Source organism: Dendropsophus ebraccatus, chromosome 1 (assembly GCF_027789765.1).
Source record: "Dendropsophus ebraccatus isolate aDenEbr1 chromosome 1, aDenEbr1.pat, whole genome shotgun sequence".
Lineage (NCBI taxonomy): Eukaryota > Metazoa > Chordata > Amphibia > Anura > Hylidae > Dendropsophus > Dendropsophus ebraccatus.
Genome location: NC_091454.1, coordinates 19,318,882 through 19,346,499, shown reverse-complemented (window position 1 = coordinate 19,346,499; position 27,618 = coordinate 19,318,882). Strand labels below are relative to the sequence as shown.

At 45.7% G+C, this 27,618-nt stretch overlaps 1 protein-coding gene across 1 annotated transcript; it reads left to right on the top strand.

The window, feature by feature from the left end:
- Window positions 1-563: 563 nt before the first annotated feature.
- Window positions 564-27,618, top strand: PWP1 (PWP1 homolog, endonuclein). The gene is made up of 15 exons (XM_069952959.1): window positions 564-722; window positions 4,586-4,644; window positions 7,157-7,329; window positions 9,947-10,032; window positions 12,021-12,117; window positions 12,252-12,362; window positions 15,291-15,421; window positions 18,145-18,218; window positions 19,060-19,156; window positions 20,516-20,577; window positions 23,199-23,310; window positions 23,697-23,787; window positions 25,782-25,903; window positions 26,260-26,365; window positions 27,242-27,618. Exons 1-15 carry the CDS (start codon window positions 657-659, stop codon window positions 27,337-27,339), a joined length of 1,485 nt encoding a protein of 494 aa, XP_069809060.1. The 5' UTR covers window positions 564-656; the 3' UTR covers window positions 27,340-27,618.

Genomic DNA, 27,618 nt, shown 5'->3' with positions numbered 1-27,618 from the left:
TCATAAAGGAAAGCCTGAGATTGTTCCTCTTTTCAAATCCATTCCTGGCTTTGGCTTCAAATCTTTGGCAGATAATCTTGTGTAAATGGACCCTAATAATTGTCTATGAATAGAAGGCGTAATTGGGTTTAATAGGATATATACATTCACAGCACTGTAAAGCTTCAATGACAGTATAAATTGAGGCTGTATGAGGTGGACCCCCCCCCCCCCCCCCCCCCCCCCCCCCCCGGTTTAGATGAACTGACCCCAGGTCAGGGTAGAACCCTATAGTGTAGGATCATCTCATTTGGACTGATGGGGGGGTTCCATGTCATGCATCTGTATTACACACTAAAAGGCAGCAACCAATTAATATGTGAATGAGGCCTTACAGCACTATAAACGTGAGTAAATATCCTATAGAAGTCACTGACAGACACACTATGGCGGCTAGCAGTCCCACTAGCTTATATATGCAAGGGGGGGGGGCGTTCCTCTTGACAACGGTTCTCTGCGTGTTTCCAGTACTAAAGATGGCGGCTGTTTTCTTCCGCAGCAAATATGTCATGTGACCGGAAGTAGAATCAGGCAGGAACCCACGTGTGCCCAACGGGGGCTGCCATTGATTCCCGGAAGTCGCACACATCGCCGTAGTGATCGCTCCGGTGTGCGCTATGAGCTGTCAGATCACCTGCGTGTCCTGGGTGCAGCGAGGGGTCGCTAAGGAGGTCCCTGATAAGGTGGGAAGACACTGGTCACTACGGGAGCCTGCAGGAGACATTTATAGGGATTATACCTGGCTGTACTGTATAAGTGGTGAGCACACATGGTGCTGCCTGGTGTAATCACATTGGTAACTCCTACCAGACCTTTCTATGATGGACTGATTTAGCTGGGGTGTCAGCTGATGCAAAACTACAATTCCCAGCATGCCTGGACAGCCTTCGGCTGTCCAGGCATGCTGGGAATTGTAGTTTTGCAACAGCTGGAGGGCCGTGATGTTGACATCTGTGCCCTTAAGTGTCATTGTCATTACAATAAAGTTTTTACGTGTGAAAAGTTTTGATCAGTCCGAGTCTTAGGGCCCTAATTCACCGGACGATTATCGTTCGCATAATCGTTAACGATCTCAAACAACGGCTATTGCGAAAGACCTGAAAATGTTCACTCATTTCCATGGAACGATAATCGTTACCTATGATCGTATTCGCTATTTCTTCGCTGTTGCGTTCGTATCTACTGCGAACGACCGAACGACGTCTTATTCAATGCGAACGTTTTGCGAACGAGCAACGGTAAAAATAGGTCCAGGTCTTATAAAGCGATCAACGATTTCTCGTTCGGTCATTAATTGTTAAATGCTATTCAAACGAACGATTATCGTTTAGATTCGAACGATTTATTTTAACGATTATCTGAATCATCCGGTGGAATAGGGCCCTATGTGTGCAGACCTGTATCGATCGGGAGAACGAGCGGGGAGAAGACCTGCTGCAGTGCGTTCACTCTGCTCCGAGTTAGAAAAATGAATCGAGCTTCATAGAGTTCCATAAGTCCAACTTTTTTTTTTTTTTTTTTTTCAAACTCAGAGCGAAGAGTGAACAAGCGCTCTTCTCCCGGCTCGTTCTCCCGATCAGTACGGGTCCTTAAACTCAGACCTGGACCAATCAAAACTCTTAAAACTCCTATGACATGCCAAAAGTTTTTTGTAACGACAGTAATGGTGCTTTTACACGGAACGATTATCGTTCGTTTTTGCACGATAACGATGGCATTTGAGCAATAATCGTTCAGTGTAAACGCTGGGAACGATCAAGCGACGAGCGAGAAATCGTTCATTTTGATCTTTCAACATGTTCTCAAATCATCATTGGTCGTTCGCAAAAAATGTGTGAGATAGGCTTAAGCGATCGCTAAACGATTTTTCCGTACGATGTATCGTTCCGTCTAAAAGCTGATGGCTATAAAGAAAACATCGTTCATTCAAAATTGTTAATCGGGCGAATTATCGCTCCATGTAAAACCACCATAAGGGCCTTATTATGCTGCGTTTACACGAAGCGATAATTCACCCGATCGGGCAATGTAGCAGAGCTGAGAGGGCTGGGTAAGTTGCAAGGGGGTGCGGGTGCCGGGTGGCCCGGCGCTCTACTGGGGGGGCGCACTCACCGGGCGGGTGGCGGCTGCGAGGCCGGGTGAGCTCTGAGCTGGCTGCCACTGGAAGATCACGCACAGGCGCACCGGGCCTCGCAGCGGCCACCGGCGGTGAGTGGCGGGGGCGGGCGAGCACAGCCGCCGCAGGTGCACAGGAGCGGTGGGCGCCGCCGCTGCAGGAGCTCCGGGGTGAGCGGTGAGCAGGGGGTGGGCGGCCACCGGCAGATCACACACAGGAGCCGGCGGGCGGTTGAGCGGCGGGGGGGGGGGGGGGGGGGTTGCGGCTGTCGGGCGAGCGTGCTGGGGGGGGGGGGGTGCACTCACCGGCCGGGTGGCCACTGCGGGGCCGGGTGAGCTCTGAACGGGCTGCCACCGGGAGATCACGCACAGGAGCACTGGGCCGCCGTCGCAGGAGCTCCTGGGGGTGAGCGGGGGGCAGGCGGCCACCGGCGGTGAGTGGCAGAGGCGGGCGAGCACAGGCGCCGCAGGTGCACAGGAGTGGCGGGCGCCGCCGCTGCAGGAGCTCCGGGGTGAGCGGTGAGCAGGGGGCGGGCGGCCACCGGGAGATCACACACAGGAGCCGGCGGGCGGGCGCAGCTGCAGGTGCACAGGAGCACCGGGGTGAGCGGCGGGCGAACGCCGCCACGGCCTCTACTGAGGGAGGGATGGGGGGGGGCACACAGTGGGGTGAGCTTGGGGCTGGGTACAATCTGCTGTCAGAGAGGGTGACAGTGCTCAGCAGCAGCAGCTGTCACTGTCTCAGTGCCCTCCCTCTCTTCAGTGTGCTGGGTTAGAAGCGCTAACTCGGCCCATTGAAGAGAAGGAGGACACGTGATGCCGTCTCGGAGGGTCAGGGCCAGGAGCAGGGAGCGTGTCGGAGTGGACTGAGAGCTGATGATTCTCTGCAATCCGTGGGGGTGGGGGCACCTAGATAACAGCAAAACTGTGCAGAATCCGTAATAAATTTATATTGGAAAGGTAGAAAGCTACGGGTGGGCAACGTATTAATGCAAAAATAATTTTGGGGGGAATACCCCTTTAAGCCCATCTCACACATAGGGTGAATCTTTGAAAGACTATTTACACGAAGCGCTCTGCGAATTTTTAGCGAGCGACGATTTGAGAACATGGTGGGATTTCTCGCTCGTCGCTCGATCGTTCGCTGCGTTTACACGGAACGATTATCACTCAAATGCGATCGTTATTGAAAAAATTAGAACGATAATCTTCCGTGTGAACGCAGCATTACACGGGACGATTATCGTGCGAAAAATTGTTATATTCGAATTTAAACAATCTGTGTAATTGCAGGTAACGATCGGAAAATCGTTCGTATGTTGTTGATCGTTGATTTAGATCTGAACCTAAAATTATCGTTAATCGTTCGCTGTAATTCCACGTTCGTTCGCTCAAGTTCCGCGTCTTTTCACTAATCGTTCAGTGTAATTCCACATTGTTCATTGTTTTGCTGGGATCAGAAGGAATAAACGATCATAGTAACAATCATAGTAACGATCGTAACTAACGACCATCGCTCTGTGTAATACGGTGAACGATTTCAGGTTAACGATAAAAAAATCTCGTTTGCGATCGTTAATCGTTAGTCATTAAAAATCGCTCCTTGTAATAGGACCCTAAGGGCCCTATTCCACGGGACGATTATTGTTCAGATAATCGTTAAGTCGTTCGAATCTAAACGATAATAATAGTTCGGTTGAATAGCAGTTAACAACTAACGACCGAACGAGAAATCGTTGATCGTTTAATAGGACCTGGACCTATTTTTATCGTTGCTCGTTTACAAATCGTTCGCATGGAATAAGACGTTGTTCGGTCGTTTCCAGTAGTGACGAACGCAATAGCGACGACAAGACGACCGCAAGAACGATCATAAGTAACGATTATCGTTCCATGTAAATGGGTGAACGATTTCAGGTCTTTCGTTTATCGTTAACGGTAATGCGAACAATAATCGTCCCGTGGAATGGGGCCCTAACACTTTAAGGGTCCTATTCCACGGGGCGATCAATAATGTAAATAAACGCTGAGCTTCTATCTGCCTATTACACGGCTCGATTATCATTTAGCAAGGGCTGCACGGATACCGTTGGCGATGTCCATGCAGCCCTTGCCCTAAACCGTCATACATCACCTCTCTCTATATGCTCCCGGAGTTCTCCTGCCGGATCCGTGGCTGAAGCTTCTCTGAGCTGACAGGCCGCTCAGCCAATCACTGGCCGTTGATTGGCTGAGCGGCCTGTCCGCTTCACACTAGATGTGTTCTTCATTGACAATCTCAGAAGTCTGAGTGGACAACATGTCATGTGACCCATAGACAGAGGATGCTATGTGACTCATAGACAGAGGATGCTATGATGGGGATCAGATTATAAGAATTGTGTCATGTGACTTGCGGATTTCCTCCATCTTGTCCCTTTTTACCTTCCAGGTGCAGCTGAGTCAGGAGGAGCTGAACAAACTTATAACAGAGGCCAAGGAACAGCTGGAGTGAGTACAGTGTCCGTGCTATATCACCAGGATAGCCATCACACTATCATCGGTGGGGGGGTCTGATCTCTTGGACTCTCACCGATCCTGACGATTTGCATTATGGCTCCACTATACTGGGGAAGACTGTGATAGCCCTTTCGTTTTCGGGATCCCGGCTATTTGCCATCATCCTATGCCATAGGGATACCCCTTTAAATGAGCGCTGTCACCAAATGGGTACTACAGCGATTAACATTTTTTTCTTTCTAATCAACTGGTGCCAGAGATTTGTAATTTACTTCTATAAAAAAATCTCCAGTCTTCCAGTACGTATCAGCTGCTGTATGCAGGGCCGTATTTGCCACTAGGCACCCGCAGGACACGTTTTTTTATTAATTTTTTTTTTTTTGTTTACGGCTGCCCCGCCGCTGACGTCTGCGCCTGGGTGGTGCCCGGGGGGGGGGATGGGCGTCTTGATCGGTCGGCCGGGGGATCAGCCAGGCGGCAGGGACAGAGGCAGGCTGGGAAGGTCGGGCGTGAGCTTCCAGCACAGACTGTCACACAGCCCCTCCCATCTTCTCACCCCTGCCACTACAGCTGCCCTCCCATCTTCTCCCCCTGCCACCCCTAGCTGCTCCCCCTCCCCCTGTTGCCCCAGCTGCTCCCCCGTTACCCAGCTTCTCCCCCTTTCCCTGCCACCCCTAGCTGCTCCCCCTCCCTCTGTCGCCCCAGCTTCTCCCCCTGTTCCCCAGCTTCTTCCCCTTCCGTTTGCCCCGACTGCCCCCCTGTCGCCCCAGCTTCTCCCCCTGTCACCCCAGCTGCCCTCCCATCTTCTCCCCCTGCCACCCCTAGCTGCTCCCCCTCCCCCTGTCGCCCCATCTGCTCCCCCTGTTCCCCAGTTTCTCTTGCTCCCCCTGTCACTCCAGCTACTCCCCAGCTTCTCCCCCTCCCCCTGTCGCCCCAGCTGCTCCCCCTCCCCCTGTCGCCCCAGCTGCTCCCCCTGTTCCCCAGCTTCTCCCCCTCCCCCTGTCACCCCACCTGCCCTCCCATCTTTTCCCCCTGCCACCCCCAGCTGCTCCCCCTGTTCCCCAGCTTCTCCCCCTCCCCTTATCACCCCATCTTCTCCCCCTGTCGCCCCAGCTTCTCCCTGTCGCCCCAGCTGCCTTCATCGTCCCAGCTGCTCCCCCTGTTCCCCAGCTTCTCCTGGTCCCCCTGTCACTCCAGCTACTCCCCAGCTTCTTCCCCTCCCCCTGTCACCCCAGCTGCTCCTGCCACCCTTAGTCACCCCGCTCTGCACACCTGCAGACGAGTTGTGGCCGGAGAAGTCATCATGATGGCTGCACCAGATGGAGAAGAAAGCAAAAAGTGAGCGACGGCAATCGGAGAAGAAGTCACCTGTGAGTCATTAGTAACTGCACTGTAATCACTTCTATAGTGTGCAGAGCCTGTGTACCATTGGGGTCTAAATGGGTCAGTGCATTGTTTGCGGTAGTGTACTGACACAGCCCTGCGGTCACTACAGTACACTAGCACAAACTTTTAAACTAGAATCCAACTACAACAGCTGCAGGTACTACAACTCCCAGCATATGCTGAGGGCTGCAGACTTTCAGTACATGCTGGGAGTTGTAGTGCCTGCAGCTGTTGTAGTTGGGTCCTAGGTGCATTATACACTGGATGCTTTGTGGCATATAAGAATACATAGATCTGTGGGGGCTCAGTGCAGGGACGTGACCCCAGAACAGCACTAATAGGGGACAGAACAAAAACATCTACCCCCCCCTATTAGTGATGTTCTGGGGTCACGCCTCAGCATGTAAAGTGCCTAGGGCAGCATGAACTCTAAATACAGGCCTGGCTGTATGTCCTGCAGGAAGTAGTGTATTATTTTAATTCTGACACAGTGCTCTCTGCTGCCACCTCTGTCCATGTCAGGAACTGTCCAGAGCAGGAGAGGTTTTCTATAGGGATTTGCTGCTGCTCTGGACAGTTCCTGACATGGACAGAGGTGGCAGCAGAGAGCACTGTGTCAGACTGGAAAAAAATACACCACTTCCTGCAGGACATACAGAAGCTGGTAAGTACTGGAGATTTTTGAATAGGAGTAAATTACAAATTTCTAGCACTTTCTGAAACCAGTTGATTTAGAAGATTTTTTTTTCTGGAGGGTTTTGATCAGTTGGGGTCTCACTGTTGATCAGGGGAGAAGCATCTCCACCAAGGCTGCTCCATTATAAGTCTATGGGGCCTCTAACCTAGAAGATTGATAGGAGGGAAGTGCAGCGTCCTGCTTCCTGCTCGTTCTCCTGATCGGTGGGGGTCTTGACACTGAGCACTGAGACCCCCTCCAGTCAAAGCCTTTGACGTCCCTGTACTATCTCAGACACACACATATATATATATATATATATATATATATATATATATATATATATATATATATATATAATTATACATTCCTATGACAGGTACACAGATTTTTCTTGTAATAGAGTTATACTTTTGTGGTTGGTCATTCTTGACGTTTCAGGGAAGAACTTGAGGATAATGAAGATGAGGAAGGAGAGGATGGGATGGACAATGCAGAGAAAGCCGAGGAGCAGGAGGAGAACACCGAGGAGCAGGAGGAGAACATCTCTAAGTTGAACGACGATGAACTTGCAGAATACGACTTGGACAATTACGACGAAGAAGGAAAAACAGGTACGAGGTCACTATGTCATCTGCATTTGTCCTGAATGACCTTTATGCACCGTGCTGCAACTTTGCTACACCAGTTGCGTCTAGTGAACCTATACCTGTACTTTAAAGGGGTACTCCAGCGAAAATCTTTTTCTTTCAAATCAACCGATATCAGAAAGTTGTACAGATTTGTAGTTTACTTCTATTAAAAATCTCATGTCTTCCCATACTTATTAGCTGCTGTATGTCCTGCAGGAAATGTTGTTTTATTTTCAGTCTGACACAGTGCTCTCTGCTGACATCTCTGGCCGAGACAGGAACTGTCCAGAGCAGGAGAGGTTTTCTATGGGGATTCATACAAAACCGAGACAGAGTCTCGGTTTTGTATGAATCCCCATAGAAAACCTCTCCTGCTCTGGACAGTTCCTGTCTCGGCCAGAGATGTCAGCAGAGAGCACTGTGTCAGACTGAAAATAAAACACCACTCCCTGCAGGACATACAGCAGCTGATAAGTATGGGAAGACTTGAGATTTTTTAATAGAAGTAAATTACAAATCTATATAACTTTCTGACACCAGTTAATTTAAAAGAAAAAGATTTTCGCTGGACAACCCCTTTTAGGAATTTACAGCAAGTTCTAAGTGGGGCTCTCTTTTGCCATTTGCCCCTTAGAGAGATTTGAGGACTTTCTCAGCCTAAAGGAGCACATAGCTATTTTCTGTCAATAACAGCGCCACCCCTGTCCTCAGGTTGTGTGTGGTATTACAATTCAGCTCCATTCCTTACAATGGAACTAAGCTGCAAAACCCATATTCAAACTGAGGATAGGAGAGGTGCTGTTTTCAAAGCCTGGATAATCCCTTGAAAGCTTCTTCCTGTGGACTGTACCAGGCTTGTATGCTCCACGCACATAACCCTTAAAGGGGTTATCCAGCGCTACAAAAACATGGCCACTTTTCCCCCTCTCTTGTCTCCAGATTGGGTGGGGTTTGAAACTCAGTTCCATTGAAGTAAATGGAGCTTAATTGCAAACTGCACCTGACCTGGAGACAAGAGAGGGGGAAAAGTGGCCAAGTTTTTGTGGCGCAGGATAATCCCTATCCATTGAAAATCTTTTTGTTTCAAATCAACTGGTTTCAGAAAGTTACACAGATTTGTAATTTACTTCTATTTAAAAAATCTCAAGTCTTCCTGTACTTATCAGCTGTTGTATGTCCTGTAGGAAGTGGTGTATTCTTTTTAGTCTGACACAGTGCTCTCTGCTGCCACCTCTGTCCATGTTAGGAACTGCCCAGAGCAGGAAAGGTTTTCTTTCAGCAGAGAGCACTGTGTATACAACCTTTCCTGCGGGACATACAGCAGCTGATAAGTACTGGAAGACTGGAGATTTTTAAATAGAAGTAAATAACAAATCTATATAGCTTTTTGACACCAGTTGATTTGAAAGAAAAATATTTTGGCTGGAGTTCCCCTTTAAGGAATAGGATGGTGGCTTGTTCTGGGTGGTAGCCGTCACTCATTGACAATGTTGCACAATTAAGTTGCTTGTAAACTCCTCCAGCGGATCAATCACATTAGTGGAAGGTGCGAGGTTACAGCTTCGGTCATCACACTGGAATCAATTCACTTCTGCCGCCTCGGCTCACCAGATGAGATGATTTTTTTTTTCGGAATTAATTAGAAAGAATTGATTTTTTTCCCCCCCTATGATATATGGTGAGTAGGGGAAATACAAGAGGTCTTAATATCCTGACTAGCTGAGGAGCGGAGTGGCTCAGACATGTCATTTGTATAGCTCATGTACAGGGTTATTGCCCCTGCCTATCTGCAACACAGGAGTAGTTTAATTGCCTTTGTACCTTCCTGCAACTTTGACAAAGGGCTGGTTTTGATAACTTTGTTAGAGAATGGTGATTGTTTGCATGCGCGCCTTCCTGCTGCTTTGACAGAGGAATAGCTTTGATAACTCTTTGCTCGATTATTGTATTAGATTGCATGTACACCTTCCTGCAACTTTGACAGAGAAGTTTTTTTTGCTAGAGAGTTGTATTCGAGTGCATGCATGCTTTCCTACAGCATAGACATTGTTCTGTTCTTTTTCTTACGTTTGTTTTTTTTTTTTGCTTGTCATGTTTTGTTTGTTTGTTTTCTTTTAAAGGGTTAATACACCCAAAGCATTTTTCTTTCAAATCAACTGGTGCCAAATATGTGTAATTTACTTCTATAAAAAAAAAGTAGTTCAGTACTTATCAGCTGCTGTATGTCCTGCATGAAGTGGTGTATTCTTTCCAGGCTGACATTGCGCTCTTTGCTACCTCTATCTATGTCAGGAACCTCTCCTGCTCTGGACAGTTCCTGACATGGACAGAGGTGGCAGCAGAGAGCACTGTGTCAGACTGGAAAGAATACACCACTTCCTGCAGGACATGCAGCAGCTGATAAGTACTGGAAGACAACATTTTTTTTTTTTTTTTTTTTTTTTTTTTAATTAAAGTAAATTACAGATTTCTGGCACTTTCTGATACCAGTTGAGTTGAAAGATTATTTTGGTGAACAACCCCTTAAATGTTCATGTTATATGAAAGTACTGTACTTTCTGTATATATTGTACCCGTTATCTGTTTCTTTTTGTCATAGATGTGGTGAACCTTGGAGACAGTCTGGCCGGTCTCTCAGTCTACTCCAGCAATGACGCCGATGCTTACGTCACTTTAAAAGACACAGTATGTGTATATATATATATATACTTCATGGATATGAGAAACTTATGCTTATTGCTCTTTATCCCAGGAGTAACAATTATCATCTATCCACAGGATAAGTAAAACATGACTGATCAGGCCACTGGGATTCTCACTGATCCAGAGTACTGGGGTCAGGTCTCCCCTGAGTGACTGAGTAACAGCATGCTCTGGGGTGGTTAAATACAGTGGGGGAGATTTATCAAACATGGTGTAAAGTGAGACTGGCTCAGTTGCCCCTAGCAACCAATCAGATTCCACTTTTCATTCCTCACAGACACTTTGGAAAATGAAAGGTGGAATCTGATTGGTTGCTAGGGGCAACTGAGCCAGTTTCACTTTACACCATGTTTGATAACTCTCCCCTAGTGAGTTCATCAGCAATTTGACCTCAGATTAAAGGGATTATCCAGCACTACAAAAACATGGCCACTTTTCCCCCCCTCTCTTGTCTCCAGATTTGGTGGGGTTTCAAACTCAGTTCCATTGAAATTTAATGGAGCTTAATTACAAACAACTCCTTAACTGGAGACACAAGAGGGGGAAAAGTGGCCATGTTTTTGTTGCACTGGATAACCCCTTTAAAGGAGAAGTTCGGCAAAAATTTTTATTAAAGTATTATATTGCCCCCCCTAAAAGGTATACAAATTACCAATTTACACTTGTTACAGGAAATGCTTATAAAGTGCTTTTTTCCATGCACTTACTACTGCATCAAGGCTTCACTTCCTGGATAAAAATGGTGATATCACTTCCTGGATAACATGGTGATGTCACTTCCTGGATAAAATGGTTTTTTCACGACCCGACTTCCAGAGCTATGTGGGCTGTGACTGCTGGAGAGGATGATGGCAGAGGGATGCTCAGTGTCCCTCCAGTGCCCTGTGTCCCTCAGTGTCCCCCTGCCATCATCCTCTCCAGCAGCCACAGCCCGCACAGCTCTGGGAGTCGGGTCGTGATATCACCATGCTATCCAGGAAGTGACATCACCATGCTATCCAGGAAGTGACATCACCATGCTATCCAGGAAGTGACATCACCATGCTATCCAGGAAGTGACATCACCATGCTATCCAGGAAGTGACATCACCATGCTATCCGGGAAGTGACATCACCATGTTATCCGGGAAGTGACATCACCATGTTATCCGGGAAGTGACATGACCATGTTATCCAGGAAGTGACATCACCATGCTATCCGGGAAGTGACATCACCATGTTATCCGGGAAGTGACATCACCATGTTATCCGGGAAGTGACATGACCATGTTATCCGGGAAGTGACATGACCATGCTATCCGGGAAGTGACATCACCATGCTATCTGGGAAGTGACATCACCATGCTATCCGGGAAGTGACATCACCATGTTATCCGGGAAGTGACATCACCATTTTATCCGGGAAGTGACATCACCATTTTATCCGGGAAGTGACATCACCATGTTATCCGGGAAGTGACATCACCATGTTATCCGGGAAGTGACATCACCATGTTATCCGGGAAGTGACATGACCATGTTATCCAGGAAGTGAAGCCTTGATGCAGTAGTAAGTGCAGGGAAAAAAGCACTTTATAAGCATTTCCCGTAATAAGTGCATATTGGTAATTCGTACACCTTTTGGGGGGCAATACAATAGTTTAATATAAATTTTCACCGGACTTCTTCTTTAACCCTCCCAGCATTACAAAGAGCCTAGAAAGTTTCAGATGCAGCCAGCCAGGGACTTGTTTACATCAGCCGTCTCAGAAGGGAGGGAGTAGGAGGGGGAGACAGAGAGAAAAGCTCACACACAATTTTTTGTGTCTTCAGCAGAAAGCAGCGGCCTAGAACTGGGGGAAGGAGACTGAATAGATAATAACAAGTATGGAAGGAATTGTTAGTCTCACCATGGGCAGCAACATATCAAAAGTTATGTTTGAGTTGAATACCCCTTTAACTTGACACTCTTGCCTGTTCTTTCGTTCTAGGAGCAGTATGAGACCGAGGACTTTATTATTAAACCCACAGATAACCTTCTAGTGTGTGGAAGGGCAGAGAAGGATCACTGTAATCTGGAAATCCATGGTAAGTGGGATCCGGCGTCATTCATTCCAGCTAAAGGGATCTCTTTTCACGACTCTACATTGTACAATTCCTCCTAACAGGGTGTTACCATTAATGGCTGAACAGTTGTCTTGTTCTGTATTTGTAATCCGCAGTGTATAACCAAGAAGAGGATTCCTTCTACGTACACCACGACATCCTCTTACCTGCGTACCCGCTCTGTGCCGAATGGCTGAACTTTGACCCAAGTCCCGAAGAGTCTTCAGGTAAGTTGGTAACCCACGCTGTGCTAGAACATCTATCTACCTAGTCTAGATAATCTCCTTAAAGGGGTATTCTAAAACATGTTACCAGGATAAGTGAGAGAGCTGTCTATGGAGACAATGGAGCTTTGGCAACTCCCATACAGAATAAATAAAACAATATAATTTGTACATGGGGTACAAGTATGGGGTTGTGTGGCCATAGTCCAGTCTGGGTGCCCACCCTGATCAATGTCTTCCCCCCACAATTTCACTCTTTAAAGGGAATCTGTCACTAGGTTTATGCTGCCTTAAATGAGGGAAGCATAAACTAGTGATATAAATGCTGAACAGATCGGTGTATTGCTTACATCGTTCTGTTCAGCCGTTCTTCTAATATGCAGGAGAATAGGATTCTTGCCACACCCCTCCACCCGCCCTCCAGCTGCTGATTGACAGTTGACTGACTATACACAACATGGATAGGTAACTGCCAATCAGCAGCTGGAGGGTGGAGTTTTATGCTTCTCATGAATATCCAGGACTACTGAGCACATGCACATAATGGAGGCGACTACTTATTGTCCATGTTATTCAGGAGGATATCTCTGGATCAGCTGCAGAGAACAATGTAAGGGATACACCATTCTGTTCAGCTTCTCTGTCACTAGTTTATGCTACCCTGAGATAGGACACCATAAACCTACTGACAGTCCTTTTAAGTTGAAATACCCCTTTAAGTATGAAAAGGGAACATCAGGAAGTAATCTAACTTTCACAATACCTTGTAAATCCCCCCTGCAGTCATCCACGGTCACCCAGGCATCTATACATGTAGTATTACATGGTGGCCTCTCCCATACATGGCCGTCTATATAGCACCTGTACGGACCAGGAGCAGCTTCTTCTCCTGTATTAAAGAGGTTATCCAGGCTTATAAAAACATGCCCGCTTTCTTCTATAAATAGCAATACTCCTATTTCAATTTGGGTGTAGTTTTGCAGCTCAGTTCCATTGAAGTGAATAGAGCTGAATTGTAATACCACATACAACCTGAGGGCAGGGGTGGCGCTGTTTTTGCAAGAAAGTAGCTAACCCTTTTATGTAGTCATATTTATCATTCAGGAATCTGAGAAAGCTGGATAGAAAGCTAATATTGGCCATAGTGATGATCACCCAGCTTTTGCTATGACCAGACACAACCAAGAAGCTGTTACTTGGCAGCAGTCTCCCCGCCGTCCTCCCGTACAATATATAATGGTCTTTACTTAATGTAATAACTATAGAACAGGCCCCCGGGGGGGAGAAGCAATAGATGGTCGGCGTTCATTATTTGCTGTAAAACTTTTATTTCTCCCCTCTCCTCTGTGAAGCTCTTATTGAATGGGGTTTGGCCCGTTCTCCGCAGTATCCCGGGGTGCGCTTTATGGATCGATCTCACAGCTTGGTTATTATGTCTTTGGGGCTCGTTCACACAGGGGGGGGCTTCACGCTGCTGCTTCTTAACAACATCAAATAATTTCAGCTATAATGGATGTTTATGTGAAGTTTAATGAAATCTCACAGATGTGATGTGCTGCGGCTTATTCAGGGGAAAGGAGTATGTCATGGGAACCACATGAAACATATGTTCAAAAATTCTATCTATCTCCTATCTATCTATCTCCTATCTATCTATCTCCTATCTATCGATCGATCGATCTATCTATAGATCGATCGATCGATCGATCTATCTATCTGTCTATTCATACAAGGGGACTTGCTTAAAGGGGTTATCCAGGATTTTAAAAAAGTACAGCGCCACCCCTGTCCTCAGGTTGTGTGTGGTATTACAGTTCAGCTCCATTCACATTATTGGAACTGAGCTACAAAACCCACACCCAAACTGAGGACAGGGGTGGTGCTGTTTCTAGAAGAAAGCGGCCATCTTTTTCTAAGCCTAGATAACCCCTTTAATATTAGGCAGGTGGTTTGGGGTTGTCTTCCTGAAGTTTTACTACCTAAACATAGGTTTATATATTTTTCTAGGGCTTTAATCCACAGTATTTCCTAACTATCAAGGGGTTGTCCAGGGTTAGATATTAAACATGGCCGCTTTAAGTGCCACTTTTCTTCCCAGGTTAGGTGTAGTATTGCAGCTCACTTCCATTGGTCAATGGAGCTGTAATACCACAACCTGAGCAGGGGTGGCGCTGTTCTTAAGAAGAAGGCAGCTATTTTTTTTTTCTTATCCTGGATAACCCCTTTAATACCAGGATACAGGAATGGCAATCCCTTCCTGTATAGGACATTGTCCATTGACTTGTGTTCTAGGGGTTGTAAGGGGAGAGTTATCATCCCTTGTGCAGAGGAGCTGTTGCCCATAGCAACCAATCAGATTCAAGCTTTCACTTTTCAGACAGAGTTTTTTATTTTTTTTAAATTTGGAGCAGCAGTCTGTGGTTGCTATGGGCAACTGCCCCCTGTTCCTTTACATCAGGGTTGATAAATCTCCACCATACGCTAGACAAAGAAGAAAACTTTATGTGGAATGGATATACCAAGGATGGGGGATCCTTCGGCCCTCCAGCTGTTGCAAAACTACAATACCCATCATGCCTGGACAGCCTCCGGCTGTCCAGGCATGATGGGCATTGTAGTTTTGCAACAGCTGGAGGGCCGAAGGGTCCCCCATCCTTGGTATACAGAGTAGAGAGGACAGGCTTATATACAGAGAGGTGCCAAATTATTAGACATTCTGGATTATTGGAATTTTTCAGGTGGTGTTGTTTAGATATTAGCCATAGATTGCGATATATATGTGTGTGTGTGTATATGTGTATATATATATATATATAATATATATATATATATATATATATATATATATATATGTATATATATGTGTGTGTGTGTGTATATGAGGGTTCTGGACCCTCTCCTATATAGTCTCTCATTCTCTGCCGTCACCAGGAAACTACGTAGCTGTGGGTAACATGACCCCCGTCATTGACGTCTGGGACCTGGATCTGGTTGACTGCTTAGAACCTGTTTTTTCCCTGGGAAGCAAACAAATGAAAAAGAAGAAAAAGAAAGGAAAGAAGGTAATTGCGTACCCCCCCCCCATACACACACACCCACCCCAAATATAACCCATCCAGGACCAGTTTCATCTCGCGGTTAATGGAACTGGAAAGCAGAATCGCTAGTAAATACCAGTGTGGTTACTGCGCTCAATGGGAAACAGATTGGAGACAAATGTTAGGGCTGGATAATTTGTGTTACGGGTATACTGCAGCATACTGTTGAGTATATGTGTGTGTGTGTGTGTGTATGTGTGTATATATGTGTGTGTATATATATATATATATATATATATATATATATATATATATATATATATATATATATATATATATATATATATATATATATATATATATATATATATATATATAGAGAGAGAGAGAGATATATAGAGAGATATATAGATATGTGTGTGTGTGTATATATATATATATAGATAGATAGAGATATATAGATGTGTGTGTGTATATATATATATATATATATATATATATATATATATACACACACACACACAAACACACTCAACAGTATGCTGCAGTATAGAGCCCCCTACATATATATATATATATATATATATATATATATATATATAATATAATATTTTCTGTACTAGGATGATATGATATTCTGTAAAATAGATTGTATGTACAGTATACGTGATGCCATCTGCTTAGCAGTGGAGCTGGGGGTTTTGTACCATCGCCATGATCATATTAGGGAATTGCATACCTAACAATTCCCTGGTATAATAGTTTTGAATTGAATTTAGATTCCCAGTTGATTCCCCATAAGTGGCAGCACCAGATGGCAGCTTAGCTGGTCCGAGCAAGCAGTATAGGCGCAGCCTTGTCTACAGGGTTTTTTCCTTCTGCCCTCTATTGCCTTAGTACAGTGATTTTCAACCAGTGTGCCGTGGGGAAAGTTCCCCAAACTATGGTGCCCCTGTGAAACAGGAGAAAACAATGGGGGAGAGAAACCTGGGGATGGGGGAGAAGCACGGGAGAGAAGCGCGGGAGGGAAGCGCGGGAGGGAAGCGCGGGAGGGAAGCGCGGGAGGGAAGCGCGGGAGGGAAGCGCGGGAGGGAAGCGCGGGAGGGAAGCGCGGGAGGGAAGCGCGGGAGGGAAGCGCGGGAGGGAAGCGCGGGAGGGGAAGCGCGGGAGAGAAGCGCGGGAGAGAAGCGCGGGAGAGAAGCGCGGGAGAGAAGCGCGGGAGAGAAGCGCGGGAGAGAAGCGCGGGGGAGAAGTATGGTGGAGAGAAGCACAGGGGAGAGAAGCACAGGAGAGAAGTATGGTGGAGAGAAGTAGTGGGGAGAAGTATGGTGGAGAGAAGCACAGGGGAGAGAAGCACAGGAGAGAAGCAGGGGGGATTAGTATGGTGGAGAGAAGCACAGGGGGGAGAAGAAAACAGGCCCAGGTTTCACACCTTTAGAATCTATATTATTAACTATATGTATAATATGTGCTGTTTTAGTGTCATTTTGTGCCATTTTGGTTGGTGGTGTGCCCCGGGATTTTTTAAGTAAAAAAAGTGAGCCGCGGCTCAAAAAAGGTTGAAAATCACTGCCTTAGTAGATGACGTGAATGCCCTCACTATTTCTCCTGGCAGAAGTAGTCATAGTAGAGTAGAAACAGCATACAGTAGCTTTCCAATGTAGGGGCTACAGAAGTGGTCACAGACTGCTCCAGAAAAGCAGTGGTCACAGACTGCACCTGCTAGGTAGAGTCAGTACAAAGTAGCCTTACAATGTAGGAGGCTATGACACAATATGCTGTTAAAATCCTGCCGCTGGGATGTCTTGTCAGGCGTGCCCCGAGGATTCTGGGTATACAGTCATTGGGGCTGCTGGATGAATTTTATCCTTGGCGCGTGCCCGAACAGACATGCTGGTGGTAGGATTTTAACAGCAAATCCTGCTGCCTGCAAGAGATGATAGATATACTTTAAGAAGTCTGCTGGTAAAAGTGGTCACAGACTGCTCCTACTGGAAAGAGACAGCATGGTAGAGGCTACAGTACCCTGCAGAAGTGGTCACAGACTGCTCCTACTGGGAAGAGACAGCATGGTAGAGGCTACAGTACCCTGCAGAAGTGGTCACAGACTGCTCCTACTGGAAAGAGACAGCATGGTAGAGGCTACAGTACCCTGCAGAAGTGGTCACAGACTGCTCCTGCTGCACAGAAACTGCACAAAATAGCTTCCCTGGAGTCTACATGGTGTAACCTGCAGATGTCATCACAGTCTGTTCCTACCAGGGAGAGACAGCAGAATACAGGTTAGCTTCCTGAGCACACATTGCAGGAGAAGGGTACAGGATGTGAAAAAAAGGGGGGAGGAACCTGCTGTGACTACTGGGGAAGTCGGGGAACAGGGGGGTGCATAGTTTTTACGATTAGTAGAGGCACTGCAACACCTTTTAAGGGAAATCTGTTCTGACTAAGGGTATGTGCACACTACAGAATACGTGCAGAGACTTCAAATGGATTCCACCGCACAGCCTCCGCTTAAAGTTCCGTATGTCCCATAGACTCAGTGACTCCACCGTCCGGCGATATCATTGAGTCTATGGGACGGGGGAAACTTCAAACGGAGGCCACGCAGTATTGCCATGCGCGTATTCCGTAGTGTGCACATACCCTTATAGGGTGCTTTAAACAGCAGGGGATTTCTACTCCCTACCTTTTGTTGCTGGTTCATATATATTCATTCATTGCTGTACCGTTTTTTTCTTCTGTACCAGGGGGCCTCATCCCAGGAAGCCCAGGAGGGCCATACTGACGCAGTCCTGGATCTGTCATGGAATAAGCAGATTCGGTGAGTAGATTCTGGTCATTTCCTTTGCAGGAAGGTGGAGATGGTCATTACTAGATAAATTACAAGAGGGAAGCAGACCGGCTGTTGCAAAACTACAATTCCCATCATGCCCAGGCATGGTGGGAATTGTAGTTTTGCAATAGCTGGGGGGCTGCTGGTTCGCCTCCTCTGGTCTATAATATATGGACATGCACTTTAACCATCCCCCTAATATATAGTTACACGTCTCCTTCTTTATATACAGTTTATAACCACGACTGTATTATATTCAGTATATAGTTATAGTCAGTAATGATCTGCTACCCGCTGCCGGGCCCCTGCGCAGCTGTACAGCACATATGTTCTGCCTGCCCCTATATCCATGATGCATTGGGTGTAATGGCACAGAAGCAGGAGACATCTGGGTATACAGGTCGCGCTGTTATAACTTCTCAGTAGACGTGTATTCTATTACATGATGATGGGGTAAATCTGTCTTTAATATAAGCGTGGTGGACGTCTCTGGAAACGGTTACCCCAGTCGCCGTGCTTCTGAGTTGCGTCATCCTGTTTGATCTACACGATGAATCTGCATTTTGTTTGGAAGGAACCAGGACTCTGGTCTCTTTCCTTCATGCCAAAATAATTTAGACATTCTAGATGTTAAATTGTATCCGCTGTAAATGTAAAGAGTTTTCAGCCGACGCGTTTCTCCATTGTTTGGCTTCATCTGGCCACCCAGCTTCCTTCTCCAGCCTCTTGGTTTGGAGCACAAGGAGTAGAAATGGATAGATGTTATAGTAATTATTATTTTTAGTGAAGAAGCTTCTAGATGCTGACTGCTTTTCTTTTTTCCTGGCAGGAATGTGTTAGCCAGCGCCTCAGCAGACAACACAGTGTTACTATGGGATATGTCCCTGGCTAAACCAGCTGCCAGCCTCACAATGCACACAGACAAGGTAACATGCCTCAGTACCTGCTTGTCTGTGCCCCCTCTCCTATATCTCCTTGTCTTTGCACCTTCTCCTATATGTCCTTGTCTTTGCCCCCTCTCCTATATCTCCTTGTCTTTGCCCCCTCTCCTATATCTCCTTGTCTGTGCCCCCTCTCCTATATCTCCTTGTCTTTGCCCCCTCTCCTATATCTCCTTGTCTTTGCCCCCTCTCCTCTATCTCCTTGTCTGTGCCCCCTCTCCTCTTATCTCCTTGTCTGTGCACCTTCTCCTCTTATCTCCTTGTCTGTGCCCCCTCTCCTATATCTCCTTGTCTTTGCCCCCTCTCCTATATCTCCTTGTCTTTGCCCCCTCTCCTCTATCTCCTTGTCTTTGCACCTTTCCATCCCCAGCTTCCCTGCTAATATGGTAGAGCTAGTTATATAGTGAGCGATCCTGTGCTCGCACCTCCTAGGGTTGAGCTGCCTGTATGTTACATGTAAAGGTCCTATTACATGGGCCCACTACAGCCCAATCATTTTAGTTAACAAAGGCGCTTGTTTACTTGGCCTATTAGACGACCTGATAATTGGGCAGTAAGGTCTGCATGGACATTGCCCAAACACCTGGCGCCTTACCTCTCTCCGCTCCCGGTCTTCTTTCCTTTGCTCCGCAGGTCCCTGTCTTGGAGGCAGCAGTGTCTGAGTGGCCTGTCAGCTGACAGGCCGCGGTGGTTCCGTCCTGTGATTGGCTGAGTGGCCTGTCAGCTGACAGGCTGCTTAGATGCTGCAGCCACCAGGACCAGGAAGCTGTGGAACACAGGAGAGAAGACCGGGAGCGGGGAGAGCTAAGGTGTCAGGTGCTTGAGCAATCTTCAGCTTTTGGCCGCGCATCCCTATCACACAGTTATCAAACCTAAATTAACGATCAGCCGATGATCGCTTAGTCGGCTGATCGTTGTCTCTATTACACAGAGCGATCACCTTTGGTGGCATGTGAGCAGGGTTGCTTAAGCCCCATAGATATGCATGGGATAAGGATGGTCATAGATCCATGGTGAACATAAGCTTATAATTAGAGATGAGCGAACCTGGAGCATGCTCAAGTCGATCCGAACCCAAACTTTCGGCATTTGATTAGCGGTGGCTGCTGAAGTTGGATAAAGCCCTAAGGCTATGTGGAAATCATGGATATAGTCATTGACTGTATCCATGTTTTCCAGACAACCTTAGAGCTTTATCCAACTTCAGCAGCCCCCGCTAATCAAGTACCGAATGTTTGGGTTCGGATCGACTCGAACCCGAACCCGGTTCGCTCATCTCTCTTTATAATATATACTTGTGCTGTTATTGCTTCATCTTAAGACCGCCTGCCTCTTTTCTTCCAGGTCCAGACGTTACAGTTTCATCCCTTTGAGCCCCAGACGCTTATATCTGGATCATTTGACAAGTAAGTAACGTCCATTCCTCTCAATGTCTTTTCTGAAGGAAACTGTGAGATGTTACTTTTATAGAAATACAATGGAGTGGCTGGAAAAGCAATATTATCATATTATTATGCTTTATTACTCGTCATAGGAGAAACGTCATATCCACAATGTATCAGGCATTCGGCAAATAGACGACGGACTAAGGGAAAACCTTGGTAGCAAATTCTTATATATTCTATGGGGGAGATTTATCAAACATGGTGTAAAGTGAAACAGGCCCAGTTGCCCCTAGCAACCAATCAGACTCCACCTTTCATTCCTCACAGACTCTTTGGAAAATGAAAGGTGGAATCTGATTGGTTGCTAGGGGCGACTGAGCCAGTTTTACTTTACACCATGTTTGATAAATCTCCCACTCTATGTCTAAACTGTAATACTTAATTTCACCAGTGGTGGCACCACAGAGCATTGATTTTCACAAATTAGGCCTCCTGTATATGTCCCTGTTTGCCACGATTGTAGTCAGTCCGTGGATGACACTCTGTGGGCCATATGCAATAACCTACCATGTACTTGTGAAGGGGCCTAAAGTCTAAAGTACCCGGACCCTCAAATAAAATAAGCCTGGCAGATTGTGGTTTGGGCTCCATAGGCCCCTTCACCAGGGCAAGTGCACAGACTGTGGCATCCATGTTAATGTGCATTGGCCCATAGACTATAACAGGACCTATACTGTGTTCTAGGGACGTTAAATCATTACTTCAACTTTTGACATTTGTCACACAGACATATCCAAAGTGCGGTCTCGGTCTCGGTGCTAAGACCCCTGACCCCTTGTAATCCTCAGATATAACCAGGAGCAGCAGAAAGCAGTGCGGTTTACTCCCTGTGATCTATCCAACTCATTGCAATTATATAGATTTGTAATTTACTTCTATTTCAAAATCTCCAGTCTTCCAGTACTTATCAGCTGTTGTATGTCCCGCAGAATGTGGTGTATTCCTTCCATTCTGACACCGTGCTCTCTGCTGCCACCTCTGTCCATGTCAGGAACTGTCCAGAGCTGGAGAGGTTTTCTATGGGGATTTGCTACTGATCTGAACAGTTCCTGACATGGACAGAGGTGGCAGCAGAGAGCACTGTGTAAGACTGGAAAGAAAACATCACTTCCTGTAGGACATGCAGCAGCTGATAAGTACTGGAAGGTTTAAGTCTACAAATAATTGTGAGAAGTGGACAATTCTCATCAATGATAACTAAGGGCAAAATAGCCATCAGACCAGCGAAACGTTGCTAAAGTACCTCAGGCCATCTGTCGTTCTGAAGGAAAACTGTATCCAGTTCCATCATCTGACTTTTTTTTTGTCACAGAGCACATCGATAATGTAAATGGCGGCACGTGGGGGACGCGGCTATCTCTGCAGCAGATGGGCCTGTGCTGCTGTTTTTTTAGAACGTTTATCTAAGGCGGCGGATCCCTCGGTGGGACGGGAGTGTTACTTTTTGATGAGCGCTGTAATCAATCACGTCACCGCGTGCGGTTCCCCTGATGCATGGGTTTCAGAGGCGTCGTGTCTGAAATGCGTCGAGCATACGCACTTATAGTCAATTATCTTCTGATGCCTGGTGCTCGGATACACTTGTAGATGAAGCTGAAGTCTGTGAGGATTCGCACTTCTGGGGATCGGCTTCCTTCTTGTTTTCTGATTTTTCTATGTTAGAAATCTGTTTTATGGTCATGGATAGAAAGTGATAGCTAACCCAGCTCCTGATTCCTCTGTGCTGCTGTGTTCCAGTAAAGCTCTATTCTCCATTAAGGTATTAGAAAACCTGATGTGTCTGTTTTAGCAAATGCTTAAAGGGGTATTCTAACTTTAATTAAAGGGAGACTACTGGTGTCAGAAAGTTATATAGATTTGTAAATTACTTCTATTTAAAAATCTCAAGTCTCCCAGTACTTATCAGCTACTGTATGCCCTGCCTGAAGTGGTGTATTCTTTCCAGTCTCACACAGTGTTCTCTGCTGCCACCTCTGTCATTCCTTGGTAGCCAAAGGCTGAAAAACACTGACTTGAAGGGTTATTTTATTTAAGACATCCCCTCTCATATGGGAGCCAGGAAATTTAGTATTACATCTATTGGAATGGCCACAGTGTAATACTATCTTTGAAGGCTGGCTTGGGTCCACGAAAATCTCACCATTTTTGCCCCTAGAGGAGCAAACGTAAAGTACACGTCCTTCATCAGACAGACCTTTTAACTTACCCTATTCGAAAAAAACAGACAGGTCCGTCAATTACACAGACAAATAGACACCATGTAATACCTCTTTTCTCCACTGGTAGTGCTGCAGAGAAATCACTTTCCGATCAGTGAGGAGTTTCTTCCACAAGATTCGGCTTCTTCAGGGGTAACTTCACCAGCACACTATGGGGGAGATTTATCAAACATGGTGTAAAGTGAAACTGGCTCAGTTGGCCCTAGCAACCAATCAGATTCCACCTTTTATTTTCCAAAGAGTCTGTGAGGAATGAAAGGGGGAATCTGATTGGTTGCTAGGGGCAACTGAGACAGTTTCACTTTACACCATGTTTGATAAATCTCCCCCCTATGTTTATACCGTGTCTTTTTTCCTTTTTAGGTCTGTCATATTATACGACTGCAGGAGCCCCCAGCAAAACCACAGAATGTGGAGGTTTAGCGGACAAGTCGAGAGAGTCACATGGAACCATTTTTCACCTAGAAACTTTTTAGTAAGTATAAGGGTCACTTACCCCTTCAGTCAGTGATCGATGGCCTATCCTGAGTATAGATCAGGGGTAGGGAACCTTGGCTCTCCAGATGTTGCAAAACTACAACTCCCATCATGCCTGGACAGCCAAAGCTTTAGCTTTGGCTGTCCAGGCATGATGGGAGTTGTAGTTTTGCAACAGCTGCCCAGCCAGTCATGACTGTATATAGATGTATGTTCCACCTATATGAGGTCAGGATGAAGTTTACGAGAATGAATTGATTTGTAAGAAGCCGGATGATGGGAGTTTCCATTGTGTCCCGTCCTCTCGGATCACTTGGATTCGGTAGAAAGGTTAGACGGTCAATAATACTACTAATATATCACTTACCCTTGTATCCGCTGTAGGCCAGCACAGAGGACGGTTTTGTGTACTGTTTAGACGCCCGGTCAGACAAGCCCCTGTTCACATTGAAGGCTCATGACTGTGAAGTGTCTGGTATGTATCTCACATTATAAGTCATTCAATGGATTGTTATATAGTGGTAGTTTTTAATGGCCTTAAAGGGGTACTCCAGAGAAACTTTTTCCTTTCAGATCAACTGATTTCATAAAGTTATATAGATTTGTAATTGACTTCTATTTTAAAATCTCCAGTGTTCCCATACTTATCAGCTGTTGTGTGTTCTGCATGAAGTGGTATATTCTTTCCAGTGCTCTCTGCTGCCACCTCTGTCCATGTCAGGAACTGTCCACAGCGGGAGAGGTTTTCTATAGGGATTTGCTGCTGCTCTGGACAGTTCCTGACATGGACAGAGGTGGCAGCAGAGAGCACTGTGTCAGACTGGAAAGAATACACCACTTCCTGCAGGACATACAGCAGCTGATAAGTACTGGAAGACTGGATATTTTCAAGCGGAGGTCAATTAGGCTAGGTTTACACTGCGTTTTCAGCATCCGTTTAACAGATCCGTTTTTTGCAAAAACCGGATGCATTTGTGTGCATCCGTTTTTAAACCGTTTTTCCATTGACTTCCATTATAAAAAAAAAAAGGAACAAAACAAATGCGTTTTTTTTTTTTTTTGACGCACAATAAAGTACTGTTGACACTACTTTTTTGACCGTTAAAAAAAACGGATCTGTTAAACGGATGCTGAAAATGCAGTGTGAACCCAGCCTTTCAAATCTATATAACTTTCCGACCCCTGATGATTTTTGATTTGAAAGATTTTTTTTTTTTCTCTGGAGTACTCATTTAAAGGGAATCTGTCACGTTCCATGCTGCTGACCCAAAGAGGTGTTCCCAAGCAGCTGAAGTGCTAAGGGCTAAGTTATATAGATTTGTAATTTAATTCTATTAAAAAATCTCAAGTCTTCCAGTACTTATTAGCTGCTGTATGTCCTGCAGGAAATGTTGTTTTCTTTTCAGTCTGACACAGTGCTCTCTGCTGACACCTCTGTGTATGTCAGGAACTGTCCAGAGCAGGAGAGGTTTTCTATGGGGATTCATAGAAAACTGAGGCAGAGTTCCTGTCTCGGCCAGAGATGTCAGCAGAGATCAATGTGTGAGACTTAAAATAAAATGACATCTCCTGCAGGTCATACAGCAGCTGATAAGTATGGGAAGACTTGAGATTTTTTATAATAATAATAATAATAGTAGATGTAAACTACAAATCTATATAACTTTCTGCCACCAGTTGATTTGAAAGAAAAAGATTTTCGCCAGAGTACCCCTTTAAGTTATTAGTAGAAACCCCCTTTAAGGACCCATCTCCCTTAAAAGGGGTTATTTAACATCCAGAATCAGGGCCACTCTTCAGTCTTCAGTTTAGGTGTGAAGTTTGCTGCTTAGTTCCATTAAAGTGAATGGAGCTGAATTGTAATACCACACACAACCTGAGGACAGGGGTGGCACTGTTTTTGCGAGAAAGTAGCTGTGTTTTTTCCTAATCTCTGATAACCCCTTCAAGCCGCTTTGTCTCTTGACTTCAGCCATTACCTGCAGCGAGTAGAAGCGGTAATATTCTTTGTCTCGTTCTATTGCTGTAACAATGCGCTATTGATGTTTTATTTGCTCTCCTCACAATGTAGCTGTATATAAAGATCTCGCTGACTGCAGAATTTCGATTACAATTACTTTGATTTGTGGCACCACGTAAAGGTCACTCGTCAGCTTAATGTCCGCCAGTGAAGCAGATGTAATCTGTGTCGGCTTCAGCCGTTCCTACCACTGTTCTGTATTGTTTAAGATTCCTGTGGTTTCATTTCTCCGATAAAGAATTGGGGCTGGACACCATATTCGGATGGTACGGCCATGTGAATCAGACTGAGCTGCAATACCAAGTTTAACCACTAGACACAACTGGCGCTGTTGAGATTTTTTATTTTACATTTTCAAACAATTCTTTTAATGCACCAAATTGGAATGAGTATAGATATGTTTTGTGTGATTTTATATGATATATTTTATTTATTTTTTTTGCCCCCAGGTCTGGAGTTGAGCAGTCAGGTGAAAGGCTGCTTGGTCACTTCCTCCGCTGATAAACACGTCAAGATCTGGGACATATTAATGGACAAACCGAGTCTGATCCATTCCCGGGATATGAAGATGGTAAGAAACACCCCCTCCCCCCTTATTAGTCATTCCTGAATCACCCGCCCACACGTCTCCAAGTCTTACATTTACTAGGCCTGAAAAACAAGTTTACGTTATGGAATTAGTGATGGGGTGTATAGCTTTATTTTCCAACATTTTGGCTGTTTGTCACAGACTGATGGCGTAGGTTGGGGATATGGAAATCTCAGACTGCTGTGCTTAAAGGGGGTTATCCAGGATTTTAAAAAAGGCTATATTTTTTTGCCAGTACAGCACCACCCCTGTCCTCAGGTTGTGTGTGGTATTGCAATTCAGCTCCATCCATAGCACCTAATTTCCTAATCTTCATCTTTCCTTTCATCCTATTTTAGGGCATATTGTTCTGCACGGCCTGCTGCCCAGACTTTCCTTTCCTCTATGCCTTTGGCGGTCAGAAGGACGGACTGAGAGTATGGGACATTAGCACCATTGCAGCTGGTAAGTATAAGGCCCGGTGATATTGGTCATGATAAAAAGCAATACATTGCCTCAGAATCAATGATAAAATTATAATGTTCAAGGACACTTGTGTGGATAACCTTAAGGGTGCGTTCACACATACAGGATCCGCAGCAGATTTGATGCTGTGTTCAGTTATTTAGATCAAATCTGCTGCAATACAGTATGTGTGAAGCTACCCTAAAGGGGTATTCCGCTCAGGTAAATACATGTTGAGTCATCCCCCCTCCCCTTGTTCTATACTGGTTATTACCTTATCAGTCTCCTTCCCCCAGTTCTGAGCTGCTGCTTTCTGCTAAATACACAGAAAACTGTGTGTAAGCTGTTCAGTCCATCCCAGCTCAGAGCTTCGTCCTCTTCCTCCCTTCTGAGACTGCTCATGTAAACAGCGTCCCTGTCTGTCTGTCTCTGCAATCTGTAATGCCGGGAGGATTAATCACAGTGAGATCACCAGCAACTTGACCATAGATTAACCCTCCCGGTATTACAGAGTGCAGAAACAGCCGACCAGAGATGCCTACATGAGCCATCTTGGAAGGGAGGAGGAGGGAGATCAGAGCGGAGATGAAGTGAACAGCTCACACACAGTTTTCTGTGTCTTGAGCACAATGCAGCAGGAACAGTGTTTCCTTTATACATGTCCTTCATTTACAGTACATTCCCAGCCTTGGCTCCCAAAAATTGCAAAAAAGCTAGCCCAGATAACCAGCAGAATTGTGAATGCAGCTCCTGAGCATAATTGATCTTGTAAGGCTGGAATCACACCTGCAGTTTTCTTATCTGTGTTTTTAATGGCTATATTAAAAAAAAAAAAAATCATAACTTAATGAATAATTTCTCATTGATCTATTCTAGTTAAAGAAGCTTTTGGTGGCAGAGAGCGGCTGATGGTGACCACATCCACCAGCGCGGCAGGGAGCAGTGACGCAGCCGCAGACTCAATGGATTCTTAGAATCCTGACAACCATTGTGCGGATTAAATAGACCCGGATTCTTCTCCACCATCCAGACAACATCTCCATGTAACTTATACATCAGACCATTATCCAGAATGACATCATCCTGATCTGATAGTGACTGCTCTATACGGTGATCCCAGACCTGCCTTATTCTGGATGATGAGAGGTCTGTGTGCAATACAATCCCACATACACCCTGAGCAAGCGGTATCGGGGTGCAGCCTCGTACCTTCTTCTATTGGTTAAACTGTTTCTAGAAAAAAATTAAAATTT